Raw genomic sequence first — 21,989 nt, 5'->3', positions numbered from 1 at the left:
GAGAAACACTATGGTAAATGTCAATACTGAGTAATTAAAAGGTCAAGTCATGAAAAGTTGGATTCCTGTTACTCTTTTTAAATGGTTGAGTATATTATATTAACTTTAACAATCATAATGCAAAACTACACTCAGACCATTTATAAAAAAAATAAGCTGCAAAAATGATTTGGTTTGTTGTGGTGACGATCATAAGTTCATTAACATACTGTTTGACCACTCATATTTACATTATTATAAAAAAATATTAAAAATGTAGAAATGTTTAGTGTATATAATATATATTATATAAATATCTAAAATTGTATATAATTTTTTTTTATTACATAAATATATGACAAGTTATTTTTATACAAACGTTATAGCTATATTATACATATGTGCTAAATTATTAATATTTAATATAATTTTTAAATAATTTATTTATTTGCCTGTGTGTATATAATAAACTTTTATTTTAAAAAAATGAATACAAAATAAATAATGTTAATTAATATTATGGTGATATAATTGCTAATATGTAATATTTTTAGCTATATATATATTTAAATAATTTATGAAACATTATGTTTATTAGTGTTACAGAATGTTATTACTAAACATTGCATTTTTCGATTAAATATGTATAAAAGTATACATAAATATACATATACAGTGCCCTCCAAAAGTATTGGAACAGTAAGGCCAATTCCTTTATTTTTGCTGTAGACTGTAAATATTTGGGTTTGACATCAAAAGATGAATATAGATGAGAGATTAACATTTCAGCTTTTATTTACAGGTATTTTCATCTGGATCTGATACACAACTTAGAAGATAGCACCTTTTGTTTGAACCCACCCATTTTTCATGTTACCAAAAGTATTGGAGCATGTGACTGACAGGTGTGTTTTGTTGCCCTGGTGTGTCTTATTAGTTGATTATTCAAACAATAAATAGCACTGAATGTCTGCGCTCAGTTTCAGATCCGTGCAGACTGCATTTATAGTTAGTTAGACGTGTAACCAACATGAAAACCAGAGAGGTGTCTATGGGTGAAAAACTAGCAATTGTGAAGCTGAGAGAAGATGAAAAATAAATCAAACATTGCACAAACACTGGCAATAGCAAGTACAACCATTTAGAATCTCCTGAGGAAGAAAGAAACCACTGGTGTACTAAGTAACACCTCAAACGGGTAGATCAAGGAAAACATCTGCAGTTGATGACAGAAACATTGTGACAGCTGTAAAGAAAGACCCTAAAACACCTGTTAGTGACATCAGCAACAACCTCCAGAGGGCAGGAGTGAAGGTATCACAATCTACTGTTCGCAGAAGACTTCATGAACAAAAGTACAGAGGCTACACCAGAAGATGCAAACCACTCATTAGCAAGAAGAATAGGAGACGAGCCTCAAAAATTCTGGGACAAGGTTTTATGGACTGATTTTATGGACCAAAGTGATGGAAAGGCTAAAGTTTGGAGAAAGAAAGGATCTGCTCATGATCCCAAACATACAAGCTCATCTGAAACACAGTGTACACAGGTGTACATTATAGTACACATTACACAAGTAATGTAACGGCTTGGGCTTTCATCGCTTCTTCTGGGACAGGCTCGTTAATCTTCATTAATGATGTAACACATGATGGCAGCAGCAAAATTAACTCAGAAGTCTACAGAAATATTTTGTCTGACAATTTACAGAAAGATGCAACCAAACAGATTGGGAGATCCTTCATCATGCAGCAAGATAAAGACCCTAAACATAGTGCCAAAACAACAAAGGAGTTCATCAGGGGCAAGAAGTGGAAGGTTTTAGACTGGCCAAGTCAATCTCCACACTTAAACCCTGTAGAGTATGCATTTGACCTGCTAAAGAAGAGACTGAAGGGAGTAACCCCCCAAAACTGAAAGAGGCTGCGGTGAAAGCCTGGAAAAGCATCACAAAAGAAGGATGCTAAAGTTTGGTGATGTCAATGGGTCACAGGCTTGATGCAGTTATTGAAAGCAAAGGATTTGCAACTAAATATTAAGTCTTTTTCACTTTAATCTGTTAATTCTATCTGTTCCAATACTTTTGGTGACATGAAAAATGGGTGGGTTCAAACAAAAGGTGCTATCTTCTAAGTTGTGTATCAGATCCAGATGAAAATACCTGTAAATAAAAGCTGAAATGTTAATCTCTCATCTATATTCATCTTTTGATGTCAAACCCAAATGTTTTCAGTCTACAGCAAAAATAAAGGAATTGGCCTCACTGTTCCAATACTTTTGGAGGGCACTGTAGTTACATAATTTATTATATACATAGCTATATAAATTATTTTATATATACATTATAGCTATATAATTAGTAGTATATAATATATTTAGGCTTTGTAATAAGTGTGTGTGTGTGTGTGTTGATTTTTATAATTTATAAAGAATTCTGTTTAGTAGCGTTGAAGAAAGTTATTGCCTTTTTTGGTGAAAAACAGATGTGCAGTGTTGCAGATGCTTAGATGAAAGGACATTAGTTCCCATGCCCACTGCCAGGACCACATTTTCCTAACATTGTTGGTCCTGAAGCTCACATAGGGCACACGGAGGTGGCATGAGGTGAGGAAATAAGGATCTGATCGGTTGAAATTAAACAGCCCGTGCTTAAATGCTTACCATCTGTACCTCCAAATATTTGATTTTCGTAGTTTCTCATGCTTTCTCATGCAGATGCAAGTGCCAAATCCAAAATGATATGATCTGGTTTACTCAAATAATCCAGCAAACAAACAGCAAACATGAGGGATTTAAAACATTGCCATAGTTTGGGTCTCAGTGCCCCCATGTATTTGTAAATGCTGTAATTACAATCAGACCCACGTTCAGGGGGATCTTGAGAAAAAAACCTTGCTTTTCTTTCTCTTGTTCCTTTTGCTGTTAATTGTTTAGCACTTCTCATGTGTTGGCGCTGAAGAGAGTCTTTTTGTGACACATGTGGAAGCGTTTCTGGCAGCGTGTGGAAGATCACAGCTGTAAACTAGCTTGACACTGATGCTCTGCATCCCAGAGCTGGGCTACACAAACTCCTATCCAACATATGTGGATGTGCTTAAACTGAGCCATCATCAAGTAAACCGTTCAGGGTGACACTGCTGAGACTTAGAAACATTGTTGTATACGTGTTATGTTTTGTTTTATAAGTTAGCTATGTTTATAAATGTGTGCGTATATATGTGTGTGTGTGTGTATGTATGTGTATGTATATATAATGTATATACATACATATATTACATTTGCAAAAGATGACATAGACATAAGACAAAATATTAAATTGAATTTATATATGATTGATATATATATATATATATATATATATATATATATATATATATATATATATATATATAATTGTGCATTAAATAGATATGCAATATGAAATTACTTGATATATTTCTTTCAGAAATCTGTTTTTCTTTCTTTCTGATTTTGCATTGCTGTGTTTTGCTCATGATAGTAGTTTAGGTGTGAAGCACGTTTTCATAGTCACGTGACTTTTCTGTGGTCAGACACTGAAGAAGTCCTAGGAAACTTTGGGAGGTCTGGCGTCCTCGCGGGGATATGATGGCATCTGCTCTGGGTTCTGCCGGCCACTTGACTGATTGCAGAGATGAAACTGTCTAATACTTTCCAGACCAGCCAGCCATGTACAGAAACAATGCTGGCTCTGTCGAGAGGTCATTCTTAGTCACTCTTTTGGGGGAACGTTTCGTTTCCTTAACTCCGCTGGATTATGGTCGTGTTTGGTGTGTTCACCTCACGTCCATCATCAAATCCATCAGTATTCCTCATTTAAAGAGGCTTTGGTCTGCTTTGCCTCTTCTTTTTTCAGCCTTTTCTCCCCCAAAGTTCACTGTCATAAACTGTCATAATTTACTTTTGCTGTACTCGTCCTCGTGCCATCCAAGAACTAGATGCGTTTGTGTCTTTATTAGAACAGATTTGGAGAAATTCAGCATTACATTACTTGATCACCAATGTATTCTCTGCAGTGAATGGGTGCCGTCAAAATGAGAGTCCAAACAGCTGATAAAAACATCACAATAATTCACAAGTAATTCACAGCAATCCAGTCCATCATTTAACGTCTTGTGAAGAGAAAAGCTGCGTGTTTCTGAGAAACAAATCCATTGTTAAGATGTATTTAACATCAAACCGTTTCTTCCAGGTAAAATACAAGTCTTCTGTCCACAATGTTGCTTTTTCTAGTGAAAAATTTGTCTTGTCTGAATCAGGGGAGAAATCTGCACAGATGTTAATTGAGCGACTAGAGTAGTGTGGATTACTTGTAATCCACACTACTATTGTTTATTGTGATGTTTTTATCAGCTGTTTCGACGGGCATCCATTGGTGAGCAAGTGATGTAATGCTAAATTTCTCCAAATCTGTTCTGGTGAAGAAACAAACTCATCTACAACTTGGGTGGCCTGAGGTGAATACATTTTAAGCAAATTTTCACTTTTGGGTGAACTTGGATGAACCTTTAAGGCTTAAGTAAATAAGTTTCTTTTAAAGAAATTGGAAAATGCTTTAAAAAAAATAATCAGTAATAGATACAGTGGGTACGGAAAGTATTCAGACCCCCTTACATTTTTCACTCTTTGTTATATTGCAGCCATTTGCTAAAATCATTTAATTTCATTTTTTTTCCTCAATGTACACACAGCACCCCATATTGACAGAAAAACACAGAATTGTTAACATTTTTGCAGATTTATTAAAAAAGAAAAACTGAAATATCACATGGTCCTAAGTATTCAGACCCTTTGCTGTGACACTCATATATTTAACTCAGGTGCTGTCCATTTCTTCGGATCATCCTTGAGATGGTTCTACACCTTCATTTGAGTCCAGCTGTGTTTGATTATACTGACTGGACTTGATTAGGAAAGCCACACACCTGTCTATATAAGACCTTACAGCTCACAGTGCATGTCAGAGCAAATGAGAATCATGAGGTCAAAGGAACTGCCTGAAGAGCTCAGAGACAGAATTGTGGCAAGGCACAGATCTGGCCAAGGTTACAAAAAAAATTCTGCTGCACTTAAGGTTCCTAAGAGCACAGTGGCCTCCATAATCCTTAAATGGAAGACGTTTGGGACGACCAGAACCCTTCCTAGAGCTGGCCGTCCGGCCAAACTGAGCTATCGGGGGAGAAGAGCCTTGGTGAGAGAGGTAAAGAAGAACCCAAAGATCACTGTGGCTGAGCTCCAGCGATGCAGTCGGGAGATGGGAGAAAGTTGTAGAAAGTCAACCATCACTGCAGCCCTCCATCAGTCGGGGCTTTATGGCAGAGCGGCCCGAAGGAAGCCTCTCCTCAGTGCAAGACACATGAAAGCCCGCATGGAGTTTGCTAAAAAAACACCTGAAGATTCTCTGGTCTGATGAGACCAAGATAGAACTTTTTGGCCTTAATTCTAAGCGGTATGTGTGGAGAAAACCAGGCACTGCTCATCACCTGTCCAATACAGTCCCAACAGTGAAGCATGGTGGTGGCAGCATCATGCTGTGGGGGTGTTTTTCAGCTGCAGGGACAGGACGACTGGTTGCAATCGAGGGAAAGATGAATGCGGCCAAGTACAGGGATATCCTGGACGAAAACCTTCTCCAGAGTGCTCAGGACCTCAGACTGGGCCGAAGGTTTACCTTCCAACAAGACAATGACCCTAAGCACACAGCTAAAATAACGAAGGAGTGGCTTCACAACAACTCCGTGACTGTTCTTGAATGGCCCAGCCAGAGCCCTGACTTAAACCCAATTGAGCATCTCCGGAGAGACCTAAAAATGGCTGTCCACCAACGTTTACCATCCAACCTGACAGAACTGGAGAGGATCTGCAAGGAGGAATGGCAGAGGATCCCCAAATCCAGGTGTGAAAAACTTGTTGCATCTTTCCCAAAAAGACTCATGGCTGTATTAGATCAAAAGGGTGCTTCTACTAAATACTGAGCAAATGGTCTGAATACTTAGGACCATGTGGTATTTCAGTTTTTCTTTTTTAATAAATCTCCAAAAATGTCAACAATTCTGTGTTTTTCTGTCAATATGGGGTGCTGTGTGTACATTAATGAGGGAAAAAAATGAACTTAAATTATTTTAGCAAATGGCTGCAATATAACAAAGAGTGAAAAATTTAAGGGGGTCTGAATACTTTTCGTACCCACTGTATATATCAAAATATCTTTATTAAAAGATGTGATTGTATTTAGGCCCAAAAAAGTATCTTTCTTGACTTCAGCTCTAATGTTTGGCTTGCCTTCTCATGTATCATTGAGTTCAAACGATGATTTTGTGTGACTCATGAACAACTGTTTGTTTTTTTAAGCATAAAGCCACTAGTCTTCGTCATAAGAGTTTTAATAGCAATTCAACCTGTGTCTGTCTCCGCAATTTGGCTTCCCACTGTGGGATGAATGGGCTGCATCCAGGTTCACTACACAGACCTGTCTAAATAAGCACTCTGGGACATGGAAGCTCTGAGCTCATCATGTAAAGGACTGTTGCTCGATGGTACGTCACATTCTGGCTGGAAAAGGTTCCTTGTTGAATCTCTTGTTTAAGGATTTCTAAATGTGACGGTTGCATAAGAGCTGGCTCTTTCGTTCTGTGTGGAGGTATGTTATGGACCAAAATTAAAAATCATTTATTCACCTCATCGATCTCTTTTCCAAATCTATTTGACTTTCCTCTCTCTGTAGAACACAGAAAGAAGATGTGGCCGGCAAGAAATACTTTGGATAATTTATTTCCTGTAGCAATATGATATTAGTAATTTTTACTCCATTAATTATCATTCTTTTATTTTTTTTTTCATTTATGTATTAATTGATTTGTTTAACATTGCTTATTTATTTAGCATTTGTTTTTTGATTATTTATCTTTTACGTTTTTTTTATTATTCCCAATTTTTATGTATACATATATAACGTGTAAATGTCTGTTTTATCAGTTCTGAAATGTTTCTTGGGATTGAAATAAGGTCTGATTTCTGAGTGAATTTGTTTGTTGAGTTGATTCTTTTCAATGTCTGAATGATTCATTTGCATGATTCAATGATTCAGAAAACCAAACTATTAATTTGAACTACTTCTATGTTGTATTCTAAAAGACTTAAAGCAGTATTGATAGATTTAAGTATACAATAGAAGTGTAATTTTTAGTCCTTTCTTCAAACACAGCATTTGTTTGATTTCAGGAGACTTGGAAAATAGTGCGCAGGTGGAATGGACTACTTTTCCGATACTTTTATGCTTCTTATATAGCTTCCTTTTTTTGAGCTTGACAGCTTCATCTCCGCACCCCTAAAGAGCATGCTAAACTTCTCTTTTAGTGCTACATTACTACATACATTACCAGAGTCGTTCACAACAAGGTCATAAGGATTCGTTTGCTTGTCTCCACTCACTGTCTTTTGCTTACAGCCATCAAGAATCATTTAGAAGACAAAAGTGTTCAGTTAACACAGTCTCGGTAGGCTGACGGCAGGAACTTCGTTGTGTTCTCAGGTCTCTGTGAAGTCTGTTATCTTCAGTGCAGTCGTCCTTATCATTCACAGACTGACACACACTACAGGTCGGGCGTCCGTCCCTTGTGTGTCCTGGCAGAGTTCATCTATTTGAGGATCAGAGACTCGCTGTCGCCCGTTGGCTCTCATCACAGCGGTTGGCTCGTCTTATCAGTACAAGAGTCCAGGCTAAATGTTGGTGTGTTTGTCCAGGTGCTAGACGGAGTTGGGCAGTGAAACCCACGAAACAGTTTTTAGGGTTTTTTTGCAAATAAAAAAAAGCATTGTATTCATGAACTGTCCTCGTTTTACTTAAACCAGGTTCTGTCTGTGCTGGATTAGGACTGTGTTATGCACTTTCAGCAATTGTCTTTTTGTGCTGCGAATGTGTATCCAGTCTATGTAAATTAGGCTTATTATTGCTAATTATAGATCTGTATTTATAATATTTCATAATATATGCATAATTATTTATTTATCTATTTTTAAAATATAATTTTATTCATTTATTTTATTCATTAAGTATTTTTATTATTTTTTATTTTCTTAATTTCATTATTGTTTGTTTAGTTATGCATTATGTATTAATTAATTTATTTATCTTTTTATTTACTTATTAATTAATGTATTTAGTATATAATTATACTTATATAATTAAATATAATTTATGAATTAATAATTATAATGTGTATATATAAAATAATTTATTTATACAATTTATATTTATATAATACGTTATTTTTACAATACGCTAATTTCTATTTATACTTATTTTTGTTGTAAATTACCGAAAATAAAGGTGCATATATTATATATTGGTAATTATATCTGCATTTTAGAAGTGTGTATATATATATATATATATAATTACTTGCGTGTGTGTGTGCGCGTGTATATTTTCTTGAGAATGTGCCAAAAGTAAAAAAAAAAAAATATATATATATATATATATATATCTTTTCAGTGAATCAGTCAAAGAGTTTCACACATCGGTCTGAATGATTCATTACCAAATTCCTCTAAAAGGGCAGTCGTGGCCTAATGGATAGAGAGTTGGACTTGTTACCTGAAGGTCGTGGGTTCGAGTCTCAGGTCCTGCAGGGATTGTAGGTGGGGGGAGTGAATAACCAACACTCTCTCCACCCTCAATACCACGACTGGGACCCTTGAGCAAGGCACCGAACCCCCAACTGCTCCCCGGGCGCCGCAGCATTGGCTGCCCACTGCTCCGGGTGTAGGTTCACTACTGTGTGTACACTTGGATGGGTTAAATAAGAGCACAAATTCTGAGTATGGGTCACCATACTTTACACCATACTATGGACCACACACCACTTCCCCCTCCCTCCCCTCCCTTTAAATCTAGACAATTTTAAATATTCTTGTTCAGTAAAGATTGATCGAATTTTTTGATGAAAAGTAATGGAAATTCTTTGGTCAAAAATAGTGAGAACATCTGGATCTCAGAGGTGGAGTGATGTGATACAGCTCCAGTACATTACATCACATCCCTCCTCCACAACCCCAAACTCAGAAACCAACAAATAAATCTCACCGTCTGTGGGCGAAGTTCATTCTCAGCCAATGTCCCTTGTGTCAGGATGCTAATAGCTGAAGGGCAGGTGTCTCTTTCAGGTGCCAGGTTGCACGAGGTCTTCTATTATTAATCTTGTTCTCTCTTTATTTGTCAGTTCAGGCTCGGCGTGGTGGATCTGCAGGCGGTGCTTGAGCCCACTGAAGTCATAAGGGAGCTCATTAGTCATGGTCTGGAGCAGAGTGCACGTCTACAGGCCAAAAACCAGCACCTGCTTGAGGAGAACCAGAAGCTGAGGAGAGAACAGGAACACATCACTAAAGAGTAGGTCCACACCAGATCAATACTTCCCAACTCCCACAGAACTGTAGAAACGGATGTTTGGAATAAATAAAATAATTTACAGAACAGAGCTGTTCACTAAAGTTATACATTTGTTTGCTAACCTGGAAGGCTAATTCAACATGGGTCCCTTCAGTTTATGATTTATGGGTAAGTTAAGCTTTGTGGTTAGCATTACTCAGAGACTTTTTGTTCTAAAAACATTACATTACTCAGTCATCCCTCAAATGTAAATTTTGAAATTGCTGTGCTTTAAAATTAAAATCCTTAATACTGAAAAAGAAAAGAAATATCCATTATACTTATTTCTTTAAAATATGCCTGTTCTTTTTTAAATTCCCTGTTGAAATTTGTCCAAAACTATACCTATGTAACTAATTAACTAACTATATATATATACAGTGGGTACGGAAAGTATTCAGACCCCCTTAAATTTTTCACTCTTTGTTATATTGCAGCCATTTGCTAAAATCATATAAGTTCATTTTTTTCCTCATTAATGTACACACAGCACCCCATATTGACAGAAAAACACAGAATTTTTGACATTTTTGGAGATTTATTAAAAAAGAAAAACTGAAATATCACATGGTCCTAAGTATTCAGACCCTTTGCTCAGTATTTAGTAGAAGCACCCTTTTGATCTAATACAGCCATGAGTCTTTTTGGTTTTCACACCTGGATTTGGGGATCCTCTGCCATTCCTCCTTGCAGATCCTCTCCAGTTCTGTCAGGTTGGATGGTAAACGTTGGTGGACAGCCATTTTTAGGTCTCTCCGGAGATGCTCAATTGGGTTTAAGTCAGGGCTCTGGCTGGGCCATCAAGAACAGTCACGGAGTTGTTGTGAAGCCACTCCTTCGTTATTTTAGCTGTGTGCTTAGGGTCATTGTCTTGTTGGAAGGTAAACCTTCGGCCCAGTCTGAGGTCCTGAGCACTCTGGAGAAGGTTTTCGTCCAGGATATCCCTGTACTTGGCCGCATTCATCTTTCCCTCGATTGCAACCAGTCGTCCTGTCCCTGCAGCTGAAAAACACCCCCACAGCATGATGCTGCCACCACCATGCTTCACTGTTGGGACTGTATTGGACAGGTGATGAGCAGTGCCTGGTTTTCTCCACACATACCGCTTAGAATTAAAGCCAAAAAGTTCTATCTTGGTCTCATCAGACCAGAGAATCTTATTTCTCACCATCTTGTGGTCCTTCAGGTCCTTCCGTCGGGCCACTCTGCCATAAAGCCCCGACTGGTGGAGGGCTGCAGGGATGGTTGACTTTCTACAACTTTCTCCCATCTCCCGACTGCATCTCTGGAGCTCAGCCACAGTGATCTTTGGGTTCTTCTTTACCTCTCTCACCAAGGCTCATCTCCCCCGATAGCTCAGTTTGGCCGGACGGCCAGCTCTAAGAAGGGTTCTGGTCTATATATATACAGGTGCATCTCAAAAAATTTAAATATTGTGAAAAAGTTCTTTTTTTTGGTAACTTATTTCAAAAAGTGAAACTTTCATATATTGTAGACTCATTACATGTAAAGTAAGACATTTCAAAAGTTTTTTTGTTTTAATTTTGATGATTAGAGCTCACAGCTCATGAAAGTCAAAAATACAGTATCTCAAAATATTACAATATTTCCTAAGATCAATCAAAGAAAAGGATTTGCAAAACAGAAAAGTTCAAGTTATGTAAAGTTATGTTTAAACGTATGTTCATTTATGCATCAGTGAGGTGCGGCATTGAAGCGATCAGCCTGTGGCTCTGCTGAGGCACTATTGAGACTTCAGCTCGTCTTCATTGTTGGATCCATTGTTTCTCATCTTTCTCTTGAAAATATCCCATAGATTGTATATGGGGTTCAGGTCAGGCATATCCTGACCTGAACCCCATATATTTTTGATGAAATCCGATGATGAAATTTTTGATGAAACAACGGTCTTATTGATGTGGAACGACATGAGGGTAATTAATGACAGAATTTTAACCTCAAAGTACCTCTCATGAGTTTTTTTTTTTTTTGGCAAACATCTGAAGTGTAAGATTCCATTTCATGAGCTCAAAGTACCTCTTGTGAGAACGGTACAGTTCATGTCAAGTTACTTAAACACTGGGTGAAGTAACCCCCCCCCCCCCCATTACTTAAATTTGATGGAGTTTTTGACATTTTTAATATGTGAAAGTATTTTATGTTTAATGTTTAAATAGTTCATGAGATCAGAGTACCTTTTGTGAGAATGGTAATATTCAGTGACATTAACCAAAACACTGGTTGAAGTAACCTCAGATAAATTATTACCATTATTAATAAAATTATTATTTTATGGTGTTTGACATTTTTTTTGCATGGTTGTGAATGTATCAATATATAAGGTGCAATTCATCAGATTTGTGTATCTTATGAGAATTGAAATGCATGATTTTGTAAGGTATACTGTGTAGAAAATGTCAATGTATTCATAATTTTAAGGTATTTTCACAATATTGTTAATTTTATTAGTGTATCATCATTTAATATTTTTTTTCCTTTTCTTTTGGGACAACAGGGAATAAACTATTTAGTAAGGCTGCTTTAGCAATATACATTTACCAATATACATTTTGAAATTAGTTAAAACAAAAAATGTATGCTACTACTATTTAAAATATTTAATTTGGCCAATAACTTGGTTTGGTAGACTTCTTTTTTCCCAATTGGCTCGACATATTATTTCTCATTGAGCCAATGTTTACAGACTGTTTCCACAAATGATAAAATTCAGTTAGCAGAAATCCAATTGGACCAATGGAAAAATTTAGATGTAATCAGTCACTAGAAAATCTTGAGTTGGGGAGGTCTGAATTTTTTTACTATATGTATATATATATACAGGTCCTTTTCAAAAAATTAGCATATTGGGATAAAGTTCATTATTTTCTGTAATGTACTGATAAACATTAGACTTTCATATATTTTAGATTCATTACAACACAACTGAAGTAGTTCAAGCCTTTTATTGTTTTAATATTGATGATTTTGGCATACAGCTCATGAAAACCCCAAATTCCTATCTCAAAAAATTAGCATATCATGAAAAGGTTCTCTAAACGAGCTATTAACCTAATCATCTGAATCAACTAATTAACTCTAAACACCTGCAAAAGATTCCTGAGGCTTTTACAAACTCCCAGCCTGGTTCATTACTCAAAACCGCAATCATGGGTAAGACTGCCGACCTGACTGCTGTCCAGAAGGCCATCATTGACACCCTCAAGCAAGAGGGTAAGACACAGAAAGAAATTTCTGAACGAATAGGCTGTTCCCAGAGTGCTGTATCAAGGCACCTCAGTGGGAAGTCTGTGGGAAGGAAAAAGTGTGGCAGAAAACGCAGCACAACGAGAAGAGGTGACCGGACCCTGAGGAAGATTGTGGAGAAGGACCGATTCCAGACCTTGGGGGACCTGCGGAAGCAGTGGACTGAGTCTGGAGTAGAAACATCCAGAGCCACCGTGTACAGGCGTGTGCAGGAAATGGGCTACAGGTGCCGCATTCCCCAGGTCAACCCACTTTTGAACCAGAAACAGCGGCAGAAGCGACTGACCTGGGCTACAGAGAAGCAGCACTGGACTGTTGCTCAGTGGTCCAAAGTACTTTTTTCGGATGAAAGCAAATTTTGCATGTCATTCGGAAATCAAGGTGCCAGGGTCTGGAGGAAGACTGGGGAGAGGGAAATGCCAAAATGCCTGAAGTCCAGTGTCAAGTACCCACAGTCAGTGATGGTCTGGGGTGCCATGTCAGCTGCTGGTGTTGGTCCACTGTGTTTTATCAAGGGCAGGGTCAATGCAGCTAGCTATCAGGAGATTTTGGAGCACTTCATGCTTCCATCTGCTGAAAAGCTTTATGGAGATGATTTCATTTTTCAGCACGACCTGGCACCTGCTCACAGTGCCAAAACCACTGGTAAATGGTTTACTGACCATGGTATTACTGTGCTCAATTGGCCTGCCAACTCTCCTGACCTGAACCCCATAGAGAATCTGTGGGATATTGTGAAGAGAAAGTTGAGAGACGCAAGACCCAACACTCTGGATGAGCTTAAGGCCGCTATCGAAGCATCCTGGGCCTCCATAACACCTCAGCAGTGCCACAGGCTGATTGCCTCCATGCCACGCCGCATTGAAGCAGTCATTTCTGCAAAAGGATTCCCGACCAAGTATTGAGTGCATAACTGAACATAATTATTTGAAGGTTGACTTTTGTTTTGTATTAAAAACACTTTTCTTTTATTGGTCGGATGAAATATGCTAATTTTTTGAGATAGGAATTTTGGGTTTTCATGAGCTGTATGCCAAAATCATCAATATTAAAACAATAAAAGGCTTGAACTACTTCAGTTGTGTTGCAATGAATCTAAAATATATGAAAGTCTAATGTTTATCAGTACATTACAGAAAATAATGAACTTTATCACAATATGCTAATTTTTTGAAAAGGACCTGTATATATATATATATATATATATACATATATTATATTATATAAGCATTTTTATATATTATTATTCAATATATTATTATTATTATTATGCATTTTTATCTGTATTGGCCAATAGGATATTTAATTATTTCGTTTGATTTTTAGTTCTAGAATTTTTTCATTATTAAATTATATTTAAAACTTAACCAGATTTGGATGCTTGAAAAGCCTTATAAAGTGAACTACAACGTAAAAAATAAAAGTCTACAAATGTGGGGAATATGCTTTTCATTTGTTGCTTTGTTCCTGGGAACATGCACAAGGTTTTTTTTGTGTAATGCCAAAACTGATTTCAAACAAAATAGCGTGATTACGCAAGCCTTTCACCTGTTTAAGATTACAACTTCCTCTTGGATTACCCTCTCTCCTCCTCATCATCTCCCATGATTCAGAATGAAAGAGCATCTTGACTGTGTTTTTTTTAAGTGGTTACTAAGGAACTCCAGATACACGAGATGTTTTTAGTTTGTGTTTGCTGTGATACTGAAAGGGGAACTGTAGATATGCATACGCATTTCAGTATTTTTTGCTGTGTATATGGCTGATTTAGAGCACATGACGCATTCATGAGGAAAATGACTAAGGAATCCCATCCAACTTGACAAGAAGATCCTCTTTACTTTCTTTTCTTGTTCTCCACATGCTTCAAACTTTCCTTTCTGAGAAACAGCAGCAGTGACATCATCGGTCAGACTGTGCTGCCACACTTTCTAACATCTTCCAAAACCAGAATTATGGGGATTTGTAACGCTACTCAACACTGACGGCTCTTTATTAGCTTGTGTGTGTGTGTATTATGCAAACAACTACCACAGGTGTTCAGTTCAGTATGCTTTTAAGGTTTTCCATGTTAAGTAATTGAGTGTTTATCTACTTATAAACCACAAAAACTTCTAAGTAATGCAAACACTCTCATAACTAAACATTTCCAGTCTTGTCAACCCGATCTGCTGTCCAGGGAGACTGGGCCGCATGAGTGTTTGGGTGGGTCTCATTGGTCTTCACCCTCACAGGTTCGAGAGGTACGTCCAGGGGAAGGAGACGTTGGAGAGAGACCTGTACAGCCGATTTGTGCTGGTCCTAAACGAGAAGAAAGCCAAACTCAGAGCCCTGCAGAAAAGAGTCAAAGAGCTGGAGGAATCTATTGAGAAGAATCGATTGAGGTAATAATGATGTGTACGACACTTTATCATGATACAACCTCACATGATCGTAAGTATTTTTCAGTTCAACATTTCCCTTCTCCTGTTACGTAATCCCATGATGATGTTACTTTCATGATTATCACTTCTAGTTTTGTGTTGAGCACATTTTCCTGTCTGCACTTCTTTTTTTGTGGGAAAACAAAACTTAAAAGGACAGCAGCAAGCTCTGTTCTAGTAAACAACGTCCAGGTTCGTCCGTCCATTGTGTGAGGAGGACTCCAACTGTTGACTAGCTATTTTTTGCTGCTGTGAGAGCAGCTAGCAGTAAACATCTTTGTTGGATGGACAAGGTGAAGTCCCAAAAGTCATTCATGAAAAAATGGCACGGCGTCAAACATATCTCAGTACCCAACAAATATAACAGGTCCTGTGAGAGCTGAGACCAAAAAGATGAGAGAGAAGGGCACTCCCAAAAAAAAAAAAATGCAAAAACGTGCCTAAAGATCCTTGCGAACAGAGATTAAATTTAGGAGAAGATGATAGATTCATATTCGGGAAAAAAAAACAAAAAAACTTGAGTGTGATTACTTTGGTCCAGATCTATCTAGGATATGCAACATTTCAGAATTCATATCTGCATCCAATACAATTTCTAAATCCAAAAATTTCAAGAGATAATTCGACAAAACAGAGAAAAAAGTAGGGTCAGGAGTACAAGGGGGATAAACTGAAAGAAATACAATATTCCTATTCTCCTCTATTGTTTTTATGTGTGTTATTCTACCATCTGTATCACAACCTTTATCTAAAATAGTAATATTTAAAGTCCTCCGCACCAATATTAGGACACCCTTGGTTTTAGTATCCGAAGATGAGTGAGATACCACTTCATAAAACTTATTACACCTGCGTATATCCTCCTCTTTCAAATGGGATTCTTGAACTAACACTATATTAATCTTTCTTCTTAGCAAAAAATCCAGAAAACCTGTATGTTTGTGAGGGCCGTTTAGGCCATTAATATTACAACTCTGAATATTAAGGTCAGTCATAGGTATCGAACATAATTACTGCATAATAAGACAGAATACAAGTTTGAAAATAAAACCAGTTGAGTCTACCTTTAAACCACCCCCCACCCTTCCCATAACTATTAAAAAAAAATATAAACACATTCACATGAACTATGGCAGATCAAACCAAGAACAAGCCTTGATCTGCCAGCACGCTTTAATATGATCCGTGGCGTCAACAAAAACCTGCACATTACTGTAGCACCAACATTTGGCCCCATAGTCACATATTGACTAGGTAGTATGTCTATTTAAAAAATAAATAAATAAATATATAAATAAAAAAAAAGGGAGAGAGAAGGAATACAACTATAAACATAAAATAACATCATAATCAGTAAAAAATACTGTATGCACAGTGAAAGCTTCTAGTAACTATGAATTAAGAAGTGAAGATTAAAGTGAACAGCGAAAGACACAGTCACCTAAACATTTAGAGCATCTCTTCTCCGATTAGACAGCAAATGTCCAGCTGGAGTTCACTGAGAGTTGGTGAATGAAAGGGATCTGAGAAAAACTCTTGCTTCTTCTGGGGAATATATAGCATTTTAGGTTCACCTTGATTGAGAATGACCTTCAGCGTTGCAGGATAAAGGAGAAAACTCTGGATGCCAACTTCTCTCATTTCCTTCCTAATTGGCACAAATGCACTTCTTCTTTTTGCAGCGACTGGAGAAAAATCTGGAAAGAAAGACAGTGTTGCTCCGTCGGCTGTTTTCACCGGGGCGTTGAAGTCTGACGGCCCGCAGAATAAGCTCCCTGTCCGTGTACCGCAGCAGTTTAAAGATGAAAACCCGTAGTTTAGCACAATCTGAGGAGAGCCTTGTGTACACGCGATGCGCTCGCTCCACTTCAATCTTTTTGCCCGCCAGAGACGGGAGCCACGCCGGTAGCAATCTTTTCAAAAAGCCCATAGGGTCATCCTTTTCGGAACCTTCAGGCAATCCAACCTGATGCAGATTGCTGCGCCTATTTGAGAAAAAGAAAAAAGTGAAAGTGAAAAAAAGTGAAAATGAAAAATATTGTGATCCTGTAAGTCCACAACCTGTTGCTCGAGCGCGGCAACGTGCCTATCGTGATCTGCGACAACTTTTTGTTCTCTCATCTCCCCTGTAAGAAGATCCAGTTTAGAGCATAGCGACTGAACAACTAACATGTGAGAAGCGAACTCGTTCTGCATCGCCGTCAGCTCGGTTCTTAGAATGTCCTCAAAGTGTGTAACAGTGTTCGCCATCTTGTCCATCATATCGCTCGCGGTCGGTGGCTTGGATTTCTTCTTAATCGGAGAAGCCGATGGAGACAACTCCTGCTGTTTCCGATTGTATGCCATCAGTGAAAGTATTATTAATGAATAAAACTTAAAATAAAATGAAAAAAAAACTGCAAAAAGGGGCCAAACGTACGGCGCTCTACTCAAGTGCGACTAGGTTCATGAGCACGTCACGTGACTCCTGTACATTATCATTTAAAAGTTGATTATCTGTAACATATTTTCATATTTTAAAAAAAAAGTCTCACCAAGGCAGCATTATTTGACAAAAAATACAGTAAAAACGTAAATTTTGTGAAATATTATTACAATTCAAAATAACTGTTTTCTTTTTGAATATGTTTAAATTAGTGCTGGGCAAAGATTAATCGTGATTAATCGCATCCAAAATAAAAGTTTTTCTTTATATAATATATCTGTGTGTGCTGTGTATATTTATTATGTATATGTAAAGACACACACATACAGTATATATTTTGAAAATATTTACATGTATTTACGTGTATATATTTATATTCATATAATTTATATTATATATAAATATATTTAATATATAAACATAACATATTTTTCTTAAATATATACATGCATGTGTGTGTATTTATATATACATAACAAATATACACAGCACACACAGATATATTATATAAAGAAAAACTTTTATTTTGGATGCGATTAATCACGATTAATCTTTGCCCAGCACTAATTTAAATGTAATTTATTCCTGTGATCAAAGCTGTTTTCAGCATCATTACTCCAGTCTTCAGTGTCACATGATCCTTCAGAAATCATTCTAATATACTGATTTGCTGCTCAAGAAACATTTGTTATTAGCAATGTTGAAAATAATCATTTATTGAAATATCATTTATTTGAAATGGATATTCTGTAACATTATAAATGTCTTTACTATTTTGCATCAATTTAATGCATCATGGTGAAATAAAAATACTGATTTATTTAAAGAAAAAAAAAAAACTTCACTGACCCAAAGCATTTGAATGGTAGAAAAAAAAAACCTGAGGATGAAAGGATGGAAAACTGTTTTTAAATGAAAGCGAAACTTTCAAATGTTTGTGCATTCTCTTACATTTTTTAGAACATGTGAACCAGTCGTTTCTAGAAATGAGTCTGCAGTGTTTTCTTATATGCCTCATTAACATGTACCTACTGTATTCTCTTGGAAGGAAAAAGGCAGACAGTGAAGAGCACAGAGCGATGGAGACTGTGGCAGATAAGAGTCCTGGAGAAGAGAGTGATTACGGAGGCAGTACAGAAGATGAACGGGAGGCTGAACCCAAACAGCCTGACCCGAAGCCTCTTACACAAGGTTATTCTTCTAACTTCACCCAGAAATTAAAATTCTGTCATTATGTCCTTCCAAACCTGTATTCCAAACCTTTTTTCCCAATGCATCTGCTAAAAAATATAAAGCATTTTGGTCAGCAGATGGTTCTCGATGGCCTACTGCCATTCCCATGCTATAAGTGACGAATTATCACTCCGGAGATACAATTTACATATTATTTAAACGGAAAGAACTATCTCTATGATAATTAAGCTCTTTGTAGGGAAAGGAGTATAGTTGAATACACAATTTGGAGTGGAAGCTGGGTCGAGGCAGACTATAATTTCTTACAGTAGTTAGGGTTGTCTTTTTCAGGTTGACATTTTTCTCCTACTCCTTTAAAGTCTCCAGAGAGCCACAATTTCAGATGCAAGTACCTCAAACTTTTTTTAAAAAATGCAAATTACTGCTGAAACTTTCTCAGGCTACTTTTAACAAAGTCTGTGATTTAGTTTGTGTGGATTTGTGGAAATTCTCATTCTTCAGCTCGCTGTATAATTCTCAAGGCTCCATAATATTGTGTTCATTGGACACAGTTACATGTTTGCAAAGTTACCAAAGTCAAACTAGATGAGCCTGCAACTGAATTTGTGCCTGGAACATCAAACGAAACTCATATTTTAATATAGTTTAGCAATGTGTAGTGAATTTAGTGGAATTTCTTCCCAGGAAATTCAGGTTGATGAATGACAGCACGATGCTGATTTGATCTACAGTGACTCTGGCAAGCGCATGAAAGCTCAAGATCTTAACGTAGGGCCAGACAGAATGACAGTATATACCATGCAATGATAGAAAACGACAAAGAAACATAATTCGATAGGTCTACATCTCTGATTGGTGCATTAATGTGGAATGCAACTATTAGAGTTGTGTGTATCAAATATTTTACAATTTACGATTTGTATATTGGCTTTTATGATGTTGTTAGTATAATATTGAAAGTCTTTTGGGATTATCTTGTGTTATACAATGTGAAGCAGCTGTTATCAGTTTTATTTATTTATAAATGACCTTATCTTTGGTTTGCATGAGCGTTACGTTTTCTATTAAGGGGCAATATTTGCTCCAAGAACTGATTTCAAGGGGCATTTTTAGCTTTGTAAGGGCAGTTTTTACCTCATTTAATATCTGGGTTGTCCTTTGTCAGATACTTAAATTTAAGCAGATTCTTGCGTTTATTTCGTTTAATTGTGAAGGGGCATTTTTTGTCCATTTATATTAAATTTGAGGGTCCCCAAATCCCCTTTAATCTCTGACCCTGGTTTGCATCCATCAGATGATTTATTTTTAATTTGTAAAGTATCTAATTCACTGGATTATCCATAATAGGCATTACTGCATGGTTTATTAACTGTATTTTTTGTTTTTTGGTAAAAATAGCTATGCTGCATTGCATAACATTACTTATATTGTAGTATTTCTATTAGATCACAAATAAACTTCACAGAACAGCGAAGACTTGTAATTGCATTGCGTCAATGAGAGCGCTGACATCCCTGTAGGTATTTGCTCTCTTGTCCAAAGCATGACCACGCTAATGTCTTTTCCCCTGCTGAGAACCGCTGCGTTGTCCAGCACATTAAACCTTTGAGCCAGAACTGAGACGGCCTACAGGTAGTTCTTACCCTCACATTTTCCCTGCGTCGTCCGTTATTGTTAATGACGTCATCTTCTAGACGAGTTGTTCCTTGGCAACACCTTCTGCTTTTGGTCGATTTCGACATCGGGCTACGCTGTATTGGGGGCTCCGTCAGGCTATTATTGAGTCAGAGTTGTGAGGCACAGAAAAGGAAATGAGGTGGAGTCACACATGATGTAGTCTGCGGGTTGCTCAATTTCTCTGTTTTTCCCCTTGTGTAAACCCTGTGGTGTAAAAGTGAAAAATACTATTGCTAGAAACCCCCTTCCAAGGTAACGGGACCCTGTAAACAGTATGATTTGTAATGTATGGTTGCTAGGTGTGTGTCACTTTGCATAGTTCCTCAGGGCTTCAGTTATTATCCTTTTCTTTCCTTCCTTAAAGTGTGATTCAGTGGTTTATGTTTCAGAGTGTGTGCATGGTTATGTTTTTGTATTTAAAGAGTAGGAGTTGTAGCTTTAGTCTTTTTAATCTTAACTATAAAGTTTACCATAAGGGTGCAGTACATGAAGCATAATTGAAAGAGCCTTGAATGTGGTTAGGATGTTTGTTGCATCAACACACGTGAGTCAAACCCACCCAGTTTCATAGCTATATCTGTCCTGTGTAAATTAAACTATAAACAACTGCCAGAAACAATCATGGAAACATGTCTGGCAATGCAATAGTACTTTAAAGAACAAGTACTATTGGATTCTTTGCGATTTTGAACAGTCTCCCACTATGCTACAGTGTCATATCCCGTGTGACAGATGTGCTCCTGCTGGGTTTTATTGCAGTCCCACTGCATGTACATCATTTAATGTTGATGCTCAACATGCTTTTAATGTGTTTGTGATGTTGATTGTGTTAGCGGAGACACATCTTGGCCGGCTGCCTGAACGCTGGCTGTGAGAACCTCCATTAATCCTGTTCAGAACCATTATATATGCAAACAATCACAAATAATAACATTCACAGACAATAGCTCATCTTGACTGAAATCATGAAATTAGCAACAGATGGCTATGTAGCTCATATTTAGAAATGGCAATAACTGATCAGGTTGGCTGAATGTTTCTGCTTAAAATTAAATGTGTTAATCTCATCTAAATTATTGGCAGAATAATTTTGTTAATAATTATTGTTTTTTTTTTTTGTCTAAGTTTTATAATGCACATGCTGTTAATAAAATTAAAATTAAGATAATAATGCACTAATAAGGAGAATAGTAATATAGAAGGGATGTATATAAACACAATAATAGTTGTGTTATTATTTAAATGCATGTATTAAAATGAGTAATACTTTAATTATAATTATTTATAATTATTTAATTTATTATTATTTAATATAATTATTATTTATTATTATTAATATGATTGATAATTAAATATATTAATATTTGTATGCATTTAATATTATATTTATATTAATATATAAATAATATTCAGTCATATTATGTTTAGGATTGATCTGCCTGAGATGATGCAAATAAAAATGTTTAAACTTTCTCCCAAAAAACATTTGTTTAAAGTTTGTTCTGTTTGATGCACATTATTTCTGCACATTATAATGTTAAACTATCATGTTTATAGATTGAAATTATATATTATATAACAT

The 21,989-nt window shown here is 36.6% G+C and overlaps 1 protein-coding gene across 1 annotated transcript in view; it reads left to right on the top strand.

Moving 5' to 3' along the window:
* Positions 1-21,989, top strand: part of xrcc4 (X-ray repair complementing defective repair in Chinese hamster cells 4) — a 44,548-nt gene that overhangs the window by 11,623 nt on the left and 10,936 nt on the right. Inside the window, exons 4-6 of the mRNA XM_079407637.1 lie at positions 9,219-9,385; positions 14,923-15,072; positions 18,585-18,727. Coding sequence (XP_079263763.1) covers positions 9,219-9,385; positions 14,923-15,072; positions 18,585-18,727 — 460 coding nt within the window. The remainder of the gene's footprint in view (positions 1-9,218; positions 9,386-14,922; positions 15,073-18,584; positions 18,728-21,989) is intronic.

Source organism: Barbus barbus (genome assembly GCF_936440315.1).
Source record: "Barbus barbus genome assembly, chromosome: 45".
NCBI classification, from domain to species: Eukaryota; Metazoa; Chordata; class Actinopteri; order Cypriniformes; family Cyprinidae; genus Barbus; species Barbus barbus.
This window is presented reverse-complemented; position numbering and strand designations above follow the sequence as displayed.